At 39.2% G+C, this 13,023-nt stretch overlaps 1 protein-coding gene and 1 pseudogene across 2 annotated transcripts in view; both read left to right on the top strand.

Moving 5' to 3' along the window:
• ATP7A (ATPase copper transporting alpha) overlaps window positions 1-13,023 on the top strand; it is a 62,511-nt gene that overhangs the window by 26,047 nt on the left and 23,441 nt on the right. Inside the window, exons 10-14 of one of the 2 annotated variants that reach the window (XM_081808620.1) lie at window positions 644-771; window positions 1,819-1,973; window positions 2,194-2,328; window positions 10,986-11,180; window positions 12,729-12,911. In XM_081808620.1, coding sequence (XP_081664746.1) covers window positions 644-771; window positions 1,819-1,973; window positions 2,194-2,328; window positions 10,986-11,180; window positions 12,729-12,911 — 796 coding nt within the window. The remainder of the gene's footprint in view (window positions 1-643; window positions 772-1,818; window positions 1,974-2,193; window positions 2,329-10,985; window positions 11,181-12,728; window positions 12,912-13,023) is intronic. The other variant, XM_081808621.1, reaches the window with a different exon arrangement.
• Window positions 2,528-6,640, top strand: LOC145717821 (solute carrier family 2, facilitated glucose transporter member 3-like; annotated as a pseudogene).

Below are 13,023 nucleotides of genomic sequence, written 5' to 3'. Positions count from 1 at the left end.
CAGGCTCCCTGCTCTGTGGGGAGCCTGCTTCTCCCTCTCCCCCTCACCCTGCTGGTGTTCCCTCTGTCAAATAAATAAATAAAATCTTTAAAAAAAATTTCATTCTTTTCTATTTCTCATTTGTATACTCATAAAATTATGTAGGAAAATTTACACAATAAATTGTTTTTTTAAGATTTTATTTATTTATTTGTCAGAGAGAGAGAAAGAGAGCACAAGCAGGGGGAGCGGCAGGCAGAGGCAGAGGGAGAAGCAGGCTCCCTGCTGAGCACGGAGCCCAATGTGGGACTCGATCCCAGGACCCTGGGATCATGACTTGAGCCGAAGGCAGACACTTAACCGCCTGAGCCACCCAGGTGTCCCATAAATTGTTTAATTAAATAAAACCCCTCACATTATTTTCTAAAGCTTTCATTTATTCTTTTAGTCACTACTGAACGAATATATCCTTTGTGCCAGGTACTGAGCTGTTCCCCAACAGTAAACAGGACTGACATTGTAGCTCCCAGCTTAAATGTTAGGTCTAGTTTCCATTGGTAGCAATTATGGAGCCACAAGCTTGACATAAACCAGTAAGCTTGCATGGAAAGATCAGAGTGAGAAACATATTTTCCCAGTGCTTTTTATTTTAACTCCTATCCAGTGAAGAACAAGTGGATGTGGAGCTCGTTCAACGTGGAGACATCATTAAAGTGGTTCCAGGAGGCAAATTTCCAGTGGATGGTCGTGTTATTGAAGGACATTCTATGGTAGATGAGTCCCTTATCACAGGTATGTTCTTTCAGAGGATCATGACATGAAAGTAAAGTGAATCCAAAGTGTTAATAAAAAACAGGAATAAAAGGTGGAGAGCTTTTTGTAGAAACTATGGAATGACTAAATGATGAGTAAAGAGAATAGGAATTCTTTTTAAGACTATTAAATAAATTTCTGTAGATTTACTTTGTGTTTTTTCATTATGCTACTGAAAGCTTTTTTCACTGAGGATTGTTAATTACTAGAATGTGTAACCAAAGGCAGTTGTCTCATTCTGATGTAGAGCCCAAGAGACTTTGGCAGATTTTCCTGAGCAAATACCTATTTGTTTTCCTGCCCTAAAGACTGGTCTGATCGGAGCTGGAGTATGACTCTGGGTTCTCCACATCAGGGTCTGCTCGAAGAAATTAGGCCTCGGAGTAGTGTTAGAGAGCTTAGATAACTAAGGCCAATCTGGAACAGAACCAAAAGAATACCTTTCCTGTCTGAACCCTCAGGATAGTCCCAGAAGAGGCTCAGTTTATGGACTATGAGGAAATAATTTCGAACTCTGTATTTCTCAATAGGGTGCTATTGCCAGTTCAGATGGGACAATTCTTCTGGGGGGACTGCATGCACATTGTAATACATTTAGTATCCCTGACCCTGGCCCACTAAATTGGAGTAGGAGCACCCCATGCTCCACCAGTAGTTATTATAAACAAGAACTCCCACATTTCTAAGTGCTCCTTGGGAACATATTGAGGACCAATGATCTAAGACTAGGGAGCAGCTTTAAAAGTGTCTGACACGCAAATTCGTGAAGCATTCCATATTTAAAAAAAAAAGTTTCTGCGTATAAGAGCTGACTTAGTAGATTGTTCTAGTTTAAGATATGTGTCCCTGGGGTTGGCCCAGGACTGACATAAGGAAAAAGGGAGGGCAACCTTCACCTAGGCATTTATCCAGATTCTATGAAGTAAGAATCTCCTTTCTACATATTTTTGACAGTTAATAAATAACAGCACGTTTCAAGATAGTATGTATTTATGCTCCCTAAATCTGTCTTTACTCCTTATACAGGGGAGGCAATGCCTGTGGCTAAGAAATCTGGCAGCACAGTAATCGCTGGTTCCATTAACCAGAATGGGTCACTACTTATCCGTGCAACCCATGTTGGAGCTGACACAACACTTTCTCAAATTGTTAAACTTGTGGAAGAGGCACAAACATCAAAGGTAACTTAATTCCCTGGGAGAAACAGAAAGTATTTTTTTTAAAAGACTGCTCAGCGTGAATCTTGATCTAGTGTTTATGTTTTCCTTTAACTCCAGTTGCATTAATAGGGAGATTATTAAAATATTTGTATGCAGTACCAAATATACTCTGTATTCATTATCAAAAAAGACTTTGATACATGTATTATTATTATTATTGTTATTATTATTAATATTCTAGGCTCCTATCCAGCAGTTTGCAGACAAACTCAGTGGCTACTTTGTTCCTTTTATTGTTATTGTTTCCATCGCTACCCTCTTGGTTTGGATTATAATTGGATTTCTGAATTTTGAAATTGTGGAGACCTACTTTCCTGTAAGTGACTTGTAACAACTCTTTACCATACATAAAACAGTTTGTGAATCTTTTGCATAAACTATTAATTGGAAAATAACTTTAATAATCACTAGTATCTTTATGGGCCTGGAATGGGAGAGTAATAAGAATAACATTTGCATTTCTATAAATATAAAAATTTCCTCCTGGCAAGATTTTTTTTTCATTATTTTTATTACTTTTTCATTATTTTCATTATGATTTTCCCAAAGCAAGTACTGAACTTTTATATTTTATACCCAATCTCATTCTCAACATGACTCTGCTTTCTCAAAGGACTGTAGATAATATTGAGAAAAACCTTGGGGTCTCAGCTCTGCCATATACCATCAGTGTGATCTTAGGTCAAATTAATTTCTCTCTGAGCTTCAGTTTCCTCATTTGTAAAGTGAGATTCTAATAATACCCATCCTGCATAACTTGCAGTTGTTGTGAAAGTTAAATAAGATGATATATCGGAAACACTTTGTAATTTATTAAATGCTTTATAAATATAGGGTAATATTAGTGCCTGTTCCTCTGTAATTCTATGGTAGTCTCTAAAGTATGGTGTTGTAAAGTAGTAAAGTAGACCTGGATTGTGCCTCATATTATATAACCTTTAAATCACTTCTGTTATCCTTGGTTTTGTCACCTGTAATGTAGTGATAATAATACCTAAATTGCAAGATTGGAATTAGTGTAGGTGAAAACATGCACATATGACATATATTAAAGCATAAGCTTTCATGTCTATGAAAGTCCCTTCCAACTGTTTCTGTATAGATAAATACCTCTTAGGTGAACGCTTAGTTTAAGTATTTGAGAACTTTGTAAGAACCTAGCACCATAAAGTCATTACTACTAAGAAAGTCTTACTTTGTTGTATTTCTTTATTTTTAAAAATGCCATGCTGTACACTGTTTCATGTTGTTTGTCCCTTCAGTTAAAGAACAAGTAGAATCAGGAGAGTGAGGGTGAGATGTAGAGCCTTACTGGGGACCTGAAGAGACACTTGTCGCCAAGAAGAACATTTTGAAGATTTTGTTGTCTAGAAGAGGTGTCTCTGGGATCTCACTTCTATATATTTACTGAAGATCGGAAAAGAATTAAATTAGGGCCATGGGGACACAGAAGGTCACAGTACCTCTGATCTTTGCCATCTCCATTGATAAAATAGACTCTTTCCAGTTTGGCTCTTTCCAGTCATCAATGCTCCTGAGACAATCATAAACGATTTTCTCAATTATTCATTGGAAGAGAAGTTAGAAGACTCCCCCACTCAGGTGCTACTCATTTCCCTTTGGTCCTTGTCTGTGGCCATCTTCTCCATTAGTGGTATGACTGGCTCCTTTTCCACTGGACTTTTTGTCAACAGCTTTGGCAGGTGCTTATTGTCAACCTATTGGCTGTTGCTGGTGGCTGCCCTATGGTTTTCCAAATTAGCGGAGTCTGTTGAAATGCTGATCCTGAGGGGCCCCTGGGTGGCTCAGTTGGTTAAGCGGCTGCCTTCGGCTCAGGTCATGATCTTGGGGTCCTGAGATCGAGCCCCACCTCGGTCTCCCGGCTTGGTGGGGAGTCTGCTTCTCCCTCTCCCTCTGCTGCTCCCCCTGCTTGTGCTCTCTTGCTCGTGTGCTCTCGTTCTCTCTCTCTCTCTCTCTCTCTCTCACTCAAGTAAATGAATGGAATCTTGGAAAAAAAAAAAGAAATGCTGAACCTGGGCCAATAGATTATTGACCTCTTCTGCAGATACTGCACAGGTTTTGTGCCTATGTGCATTGGAGCGATATCTCCTACCTGCCCCATGATGGCAGGTCGGGGGGCTTTGGCATTCCTAACCAGCTAGGCATTGTCAGGATTCTGGTGGCTTACATATTTGGTCGAAAGTCATCTTGGGGATTGAAGAGCTTTGGCCTCTGCTGTTGGACTTCACCATCATTCTAGCTGTCCTACAAAGTACAGCCCTTCCATTTTGCCCTAAAAGTCCTAGATTCTTGGTCATTAACAGAAGGGAAGAGGAGAGTGCCAAGGAGATCTTCTAGTGATTGTGGGGTACCCAGGATGTGACTCAGACAGGACATCAGGGAGATGAAAAATGAGGGTGCTAGGATCGCACAAGAAAAGCAAGTCACTGTGCTGGAGCTCTTCAGTGTGCGCAGCTACTGACAGCGTATCGTCGTTTCCACCACGCTCCAGCTCTCCCAGCAGCTCTCTGGAGTCAGTGCTGTGTTCTGTTACTGAATAGGAATCTTCAAAGACGCAGGTGTTGGGGAGCCATTGGTGTGGGTGTGGTGAATATTGTCTTCATGGTAGTTTCTCTGTTTTTGATGGAAAGGGCAGGGAGGAAGACTACATCTGACTGGTCTTGGACGGATGGTTTTTTGTTCCATTCTCATGACTGTTTTCATTGTTATTAAAGGACAAGTATAACTGAATGGGCTTTGTCTGTATTACAGCTGTCTTGGTCTTCCTGCTCTTTTTTGAAATTGGTTCAGGCTCCATTCCCTGGTGTATTGTGGCTAAACTCTTCAGCCAGGGACCCCACCCAGCTGCAATGGCAGGGGCTGGTTTTTCCAACTGGACCTCCAACTTTTTTGGTTGGGCAGCTGCATTCTGTTTAGGAGCGTGTGTTTGTATTGTCTTCACTGGCTTCCTTGTTATCTTCTTGGTGTTTAGTCCCTGAGACCCATGGCAGGACTTTTGAGGAAATTACATAAGCCTTGGAATGGCAGGTGAAAGAGGCCAGTAGAGCTGACAAAGGCCCCATTGTGGAGATAAACAGCACCCTTCCCGTTAAGGAGGTCTAAGCCATGCTTCCTTCCTGTCTCCCTACCAACACGAAGAAGCAAACTCTCCCTGAATGAGAGAGAGAGAGATTGAGAGAGAGAGAGAGACCTCATCAGGTTGTAACCCAGGACTGTTTCTGAATGCTGCTACTTGATTCCTTTCTCTTCCCACACACTTCATGAGCACTCAGAGGAACCCAGTGCTGGAGTTAGTTTTATCTTCAGTGGATTTTTAAGCATTTTATTGCTTGGACATTCTCTTCTGTTTAGGAGAGACCAAGTGAACCTTCCTTCATTTCAAAAGGAATTGGCTGCTTGGCATATGACAGCTTTGCCAGCTTTTCCTCCCTCGGGTTCTGTATTGCCTCACAAGGACATACAGGAGTGTTAAGAGTGAGGTTCAGTCTCCCCCACCCCAGACTTAACAGGAAGCAGATCTACATGAGTGTGGAGGGCAGAGAGGGATTAAATAAGAGCACCTTCCTTGCTTCTATACAGCTCTGCAGAAAAAAATTAATTGGAGTTTTATTTATCTTCTGGTATTATTACATAAATACTTAGTTCTCTAAGTGTAAAGCAATTTTACCAAATAATGAGAACATAAGGAAATTGAGCGTAGAGGGAGGTGCTTAAAGAGAGGTTATAGGGTGGAAGATTTAATAGTGGAGAAGTCAAGGTGCAATAAGAAGGGAAGACTCTAGAAAGAAATATAATATGTTATTGAAGCGTACATGATGTGGTGTGTGAGATTTGCCTCTTAACAATTCCTGTCCTTCAGGTGGAAACTCTCAAGTTTAACTTCTCAGTTAAAGTCATGTGCCTATATTAAGAAGCTACTGGTTTCCTTTGGAACTTTTTTCTTTGTTGAAGATTATATGTAGTATTACTTGAAATCTAGGATGATTACTAAAATAGGCATTGCAGTTAATGGTGGTTGATGGATTCTAATTTTGGATGGAGTCTAGAGAAGGGAAGATTAATTCTAGAAATCCTTTCTCCCCTCAGTGGACCAAAAAAGTTCTTGCCCATGTAGCGGACTCTTTTTTTTCTTTTTTTTTTTTTCTTTTTTAAACTACTCCTAACCACCCATCTGGTGGGGGAGACCTCCAAATGAGCAACCCAATTTTGTTTTTTAGGAGATTTTAGTTGTTGATTTTTATTTTTTTGAAAGTTTTAATTTTAATTCCAGCTAGTTAACATACAATGTTATATTAGTTTCAGGTATACAGTATAATGATTCAATAATTCCATACATCACCCAGTGCTCATCATGACAAGTCCACTCCTTAATCCCCATCACCTGTTTAACTCATCCCTCTATCCACCTCCCCTCTGGTAACTATCAGTTTATTCTCTATAGTTAAGAGTCTGTTTCTTGGCTTGTCCCACTCTCTCTAGCTTTTTTTCCCCTTTGTTTGTTTGTTTTGTTTCTTAAATTCTACATATAAGTGAAATCATATGGTATTTGTCTTTCTCTGACTGACTTATTTTGCTTAGCTATAATGCTAGCTGTCTAGCTCCATCCATGCGGTTACAAATGGGAAGATTTTATTCTTTTTGATGGCTGAGTAATATTCCATTGTAAATATATACCACATCTTCTTAATCATTCATCAGTTGATGGACAGTTGGCTTGCTTCCATATCTTGGCTATTATAAATAATGCTGCCATAAACATAGGGGTGCATGTATCCATTTGAATTAGTGTTTTTGTATTCTTCGGATAAATACCCAGTAGTGCGATTGCTGGGTCATAGGGTAGTTCTGTTTTTAATTTTTTGAGGGATCTCCATACTGTTTTCCACAGTGGCTGCACCAGTTCCCACCAATGGTGTAAGAGGGGTTTTCTCCACATACTCACCAACACCTGTATTTTTCTTGTGTTGTTGATTTTAGCCATTCTGACAGGTATGAGGTTGTATCTCATTGTGGTTTTGATTTGCATTTCCCTGATAATGAGTGATGTTGAGCATCTTTTCATGTGTCTGTTGGCCATCTGTATGTCTTCTTTGGAGAAATGCCTATTCCTGTCTTCTGCCCATTTCTTGACTGGATTTTTTGTTGTTTTTTTTGGGGGGGAGGTGTTGAGTTTGGTAAATTCTTTATAGATTTTGGATACTAACCCCTTACCAGAATATGTTGTTTGCAAATATCTTCTCCCATTCTGTCGGTTGCCTTTTAGTTTTGTTGACTGTTCCCTTTGCTGTGCAGAAGCTTTTTATCTTGATGAAGTCCCAATAGTTCATTTTTGCCCTTGTCTCCGGAGACGTGTCTAGTAAGAAGTTGCAACGGTCTGGGTCAAAGAGGTTGCTGCCTGTGTTGTGCTCTAGGATATTGATGGTTTCCTGTGTCAGATTTAGGTCTTTCATCCATTTTGAATTTATTTATTTTTTTGTATGGTGTAAGAAAGTGGTCCAGTTTCCTCATTTTGCATGTCGCTGTCCAATTTTCCCAACACCATTTGTTGAAGAGACTTTTTCCCACTGGATATTCTTTCCTGCTTTGTTGAAGATTGATTGACCATATAATTGTGGGTTTATTTCTGGGTTTTCTATTCTGTTCTCTTGGTTTATGTATCTATTTTTGTGCCACTACTATACTGTTTTCATTCCTACAGCTTTGTAATATAACTTGAAGCCTGGAATTATGACGCCTACAGCTTTGTTTTGCTTTTTCAAGATTGCTTTGGCTATTCGGGGTCTTTTGTGGTTCCATATAAATTTTAGGATTGTTTGATCTAGTTCTGTGAAAAATGCTGTTGGTATTTTGATAGGTATTACATTAAATTTGTAGATTGCTTTGGGTGATATAGACTTTTTTTTACAGATTTATTTATTTTAGAGGGAGAGAGTGAGTACCAGCAGGGGGAGGGGCAGAGGAAGAGGGAGAAAATCCTCAAGCAGACTCCCTGCTGAGCATGGAGCCCAGGACCCTTAGATCACAACCTGAGCTGAAATCAAGAGTCAGCCACCCAACCAGCTGAGCCACCCAGGTGTCCTGGGTAGTATAAACATTTTAATAATATGTGTTCTTCTAATCCATGAGCATGGAATATTTTTCCATTTCTTTGTGTCATCTTCAATTTCTTTCATCGGTGTTTTAGTTTTCAGAGTACAGGTCTTTCACCTCTTTGGTTAGGTTTATTCCTAGGGATATTATTATTTTGGTGAAATTGTAAGTGGGATTATTTTCTTAATTTCTCTTTCTGCTGCTTCATTATTGGTGTGTAGAAATGCAACAGATTTCTGTAGATTGATTTTATATCCTGCTACTTCAGTGAATTTGTTTATCAGTTCTAGCAGTTGTTTAGTGGAGTCTTTCAGGTTTTCTATATATAGTATCATGTCATGTGCAGATAGTGAAAGTTTTACTTCTTCCTTACCGATTTGGATGCCTTTTATTTCTTTTTGTTGTCTGATTGCTGTGGCTAGGACTTCTAGTACTGTGTTGAATAAAAATGGTTAGAGTGGACAACCTTGTCCTATTCCTGATTTTAGGGAAGAGCTCTCCGTTTTCTCTATTAAGGATGATGTTAGCTGTGGGTTTTTCATAAATGGCCTTTATTATGTCGAGGTATATTCTCTCTAACCCTACTTGTTGAGTGTTTTTATCACAAATGGATGTTGTACTTTGTCAAATGCTTTTTCTGCATCTCTTGAAATGATGGTATGATTCTTATTCTTTCTCTTATTGATGTGGATTTTTATTTTGTTGTAAGCCATAGCTTTAAAAGAATTCAGAGGAGAATGTTCATAGCTAACTTTGAATTTGTAACCTCAGCTCTGGGAGAGGATTTTTCCTGAACGATTATTATCTTGTTGATGTATGTTGTTGCTTTGGCATCATCATATGCTTTTTCATCTGTTACCATGTCAAGTTACCCTTGTTACCATGTTTCCATTGTATTAGGTCAAGTGCCCTTAGGGGCCCATACATTTGAGATAGTGTGAGTAAATGTGCAGTGTAGCCCACACTTGAGAGAGTATGAATGTATATGTACTGTCACTTTGCTCTAGTTGGAAGTAGTTTATTGGTAGCTTGTTTCCTCTGTGTTCCTACAACCCCCTTTTGGATAGAATCTGTTAAACATCTCTCTGTGTATAAATGACACTGCCTCTGCTCTGTGGAATTTGTGTCTATGGCTTTTTTCCAAACTTTAGTGTTCTATCTCATGTGGCTACCTTTCCTTGTTGGAGAGTTGGGGGAGAACTCCTTAAATCTTGAGATTGAGGGTGGAGGACTCTGTCTTGCTCTAGACCCAGACAATGGAAATAGTTAAGAAGAGTGTGAGATCAGGACATGTGGCCTCTTGGAGGCACTGGAGGGGAATTGTGGGGGAGAGGGGGGTTTTCTTTTAAGGGGATAAAAAACGAAGACTTCTAATTCTGGAACATTTCAGGGAGTTAGATGAGATGGAGGGATTTATGCTTGCCACAGGTCACGGACACCTCCACAGATCATCTAGTTTCCTAGTATTTTTATAAATGGAAATTGGGCCCCATGACAGTTACTGCCTTTTCCCCTTTTCATATGTTGCTTGATCTCCCTTTCTCTCCTTTGTGCTTACACATTCCAGGCCCTTTAGCCAAACCCTTGCCTATGACAGTATTTTAGTTACCAGTTCTCACGGTTCCCTCTGGTTGTTGAGCCTTGGGATAAAAACTCACAGAGCTATGGAATGGGACTTTGTTGGAACAGGTGACTTCTTCTAATTGCACCTGTGCTTCTGGGTCCTCAAAAACAGTGGGTTGGCAGTAATGCAGTGTGGAAGTTTTCCCATTTCTCAGTGACCAGATTGTGAATATTTCCAAGTGGATTTTTCTGTTATAACGTTACTGTGGTTCTTTGTTTTGAAATAAAAATTCTGAATGTAAAAAAAAAAAAAAATAGAACAGGTAGAATCAAAAAACTATGTATCTACTTCATGATATATGGTCATTAGTATAATATAAAAACTTTTTAAAAGATAGAGAGAGAGAGCACAAGCAGGGGGAGCAGCAGGCAGAGGGAGAGGGAGAAGCAGGCTCCCCACTGAACAGAGAGCCCGATGCGGGGCTCGATCCCAGGACCCTGGGATCATGACCTGAGCCGAAGGCAGCTGCTTAACCGACTGAGCCACCCAGGCACCCCTAAAAATTTTTTTAAATGATTCACATTGGCTAATTACACATTGAACAAGAAGATTGCTGAGAAGTATTTTGGAATGTGTATCCCTTAGGGATTTTTCTCATGAGTTCAGGGAGTGCTTAGGAGATTTCCCCTAATACTGTCGGTTGTATTTACTCACACAGCAAATATTCAATGTCACTAAGAGCTGTATACTACCTGATATACTCAGTTCACACTGTTATGTTCAAAAGAATTTTACTGAAATAGGAGTAAGCTTCCTTTGCATGCTGGGTGATTTTTCCATTGTCTTTAAAGTATAGTGTGAAAGGCAGATTTATGGTCCTAGTATACAGAGATTCAAAATTCTTTTTCTTCAGGATCAGATTTGCTGAGAATTAGGTCCCATATTTGCAGCTATTTTTGAAAATCCCTAGTAAAAGCACTCATTCTCAATATAGAGGTAAAAAGCTGACTTTCATGTTCTTTAGATGAACTGCATAGTTTGTAACTCTGGAATCCGCAAAATTGAATTCCTAATTTTAGGACTATGACTTGTTTACCAGTAATGTCGCAATTTCTTATATTCATACAAGAAGAAAAAAGGTGTTTTTTTTACTAGTAACCAAATTGTATACATTGGCAGCTAAGTAGGATTATGTGTGACTTGAAAAATGTGGTTTTATTTAAATAGAGTTAAGCTTTGTTCCTTTTGTTTTATACAGCTCTAGATCAATAACCAAAATTCATGCCTTTCTCCTAAAGGGATATAACAGAAGTATCTCCCGAACAGAAACGATAATACGCTTTGCTTTCCAAGCCTCTATCACAGTTCTGTGCATTGCATGCCCCTGTTCACTGGGACTAGCCACTCCGACTGCTGTGATGGTGGGTACAGGAGTAGGCGCTCAAAATGGCATACTAATCAAAGGTGGCGAGCCATTGGAGATGGCTCATAAGGTAAGATAGTCCCCAGAACTAAGAATTGTCCCATCCAAACTGGCAATAGCACCCCTATTGAGAAAGAGAATCCAGAGTTATTTCTACATGGTCCATAAGCCGAGCTTCTTCTGGGACTATCCTGAGGGTTGAGGTAGGAAGGGTGTTATTTTGGTTCTGCTCTGGATTGGTCTTAGTTATCTAAGATCTTTAAAACTACTCCAGGCCTACTTTCTCAGAGCCGACCCTGATGTGGAAAAAGTGGAGTCCTCTTCCAGTTTAGATTAGAAATGTCTTCAGGTCAGGAAGACAGAAGGGGTATTTGCCCAGGAAAAATGCGACCCCATGTTTGTATTCTTCACCGTGAGATGGTGCTTATAGTAACATTGCAGTTTCTTTGCCTTTCCCACTAGCTGACAGTTTGCAGCTATGACTTCAAAAATATAATCTTATCCCTCATCTCTCTCATATTAGGATTTCCAAAACAATTTCAATCAAGGCTACTTGACTTCAACTAAAACCATGTTCCTTCTAATATGTTCTTATTGTGAGGATATAAACTATATACAGATGCATGTAGTAAACACAGAACACAGCTTAGAACAGATTTGGAACCTCATATAACCAGTGAATACAAGCTGTTAGTGTTTATAGTAATTTTTTATTGACTTTGATATAATTTTAAACTTAAGAATTGAAAGAACAGCATAAAGAACTCCTGTATATCCTTTACTGCAGATATCAGGTTCCTTTCCTAAGAACAAGGACATTCTCTTACATAATCATAGTACAGAGATCAAAATCAAGAAATTGACATTGCTGTAATACTGTTATCTAACCATGAGTCCATATTCCAGTTTCCTCAGTTGTTTCCATAGTACTCTTTATAGCTATTTTTTCTCTTGTTCAGAATTATGCTTTGTATTTCATTATTATATCTCTTTTCATCTTGGTTCCTCAAGCTATTCATTTTTCAAGGTTTGTATTCCAATTTTACTGTGGGGTGACTGTGTTCTCTAAGTCCAGATTCTTCCTTTTTCCTGTCTGGGCTCAATTTCCCTCATGGGTTCACTGAGCTGTCTCTTCTCAGGCCAAGCTTCTCATCTAGACCCAATAAAGTCAAAGCAAACCAGTAGGTCTTATCTGGTGCTCACTCCAACTTAATTACTTACCTTTCTCTTATAATCATATGCCTACTGCCCAGATTTCCACTACAGTTCTGGAATTCGTTAGTATTGAAAGCTTTTCTCTTTCCCTGAAGCAGAGTCAATTCTTAAGTACTTATTAACAGTCAACTATTAACAATTAGCTCTAGTTGTTTAACATATATTCACATTATGGTTGAACATTTGCAAGGGAGGGCTATTAGATGTAACTTAGAGTATCTTTTCCCTTATTATCCCTTACTTTTGCTCACTCAAAGACAGTTCAACTCCAATTAAGTCAAAGGTCAATTTATTAAGAAACAAAATATTCATCTGTCAAAGTAAACCCATTTCTTATTTTTGGAAAGGTAGTATTAAGGACTATCAAGTCATATAGGTGCAGTGTATTTTAATTTTCTTACAGGTGAAGGTAGTGGTGTTTGATAAGACTGGAACCATTACCCATGGAACCCCAGTAGTGAACCAAGTAAAGGTTCTAGTGGAAAGTAACAGAATATCACGCAGTAAGATCCTGGCCATCGTGGGAACTGCTGAAAGTAACAGTGAACACCCTCTAGGAGCAGCCATAACCAAGTACTGCAAGCAGGTACAATTTTTCCTTTGTTTATTAATGTAGTTGTCCTCTACAGGAATTACACAGACCAAATCCAAACTGGCGTTTGTGATTTACATATATAGTTGGTAGGAGGCTCGAGAGA

Source organism: Leptonychotes weddellii, chromosome X (genome assembly GCF_054177405.1).
Source record: "Leptonychotes weddellii isolate Sample4059 chromosome X, ASM5417740v2, whole genome shotgun sequence".
Taxonomy (NCBI): Eukaryota; Metazoa; Chordata; class Mammalia; order Carnivora; family Phocidae; genus Leptonychotes; species Leptonychotes weddellii.
The sequence above is the reverse complement of the archived record's forward strand: the minus strand, read 5'-3'. Positions and strand labels throughout refer to the sequence as shown.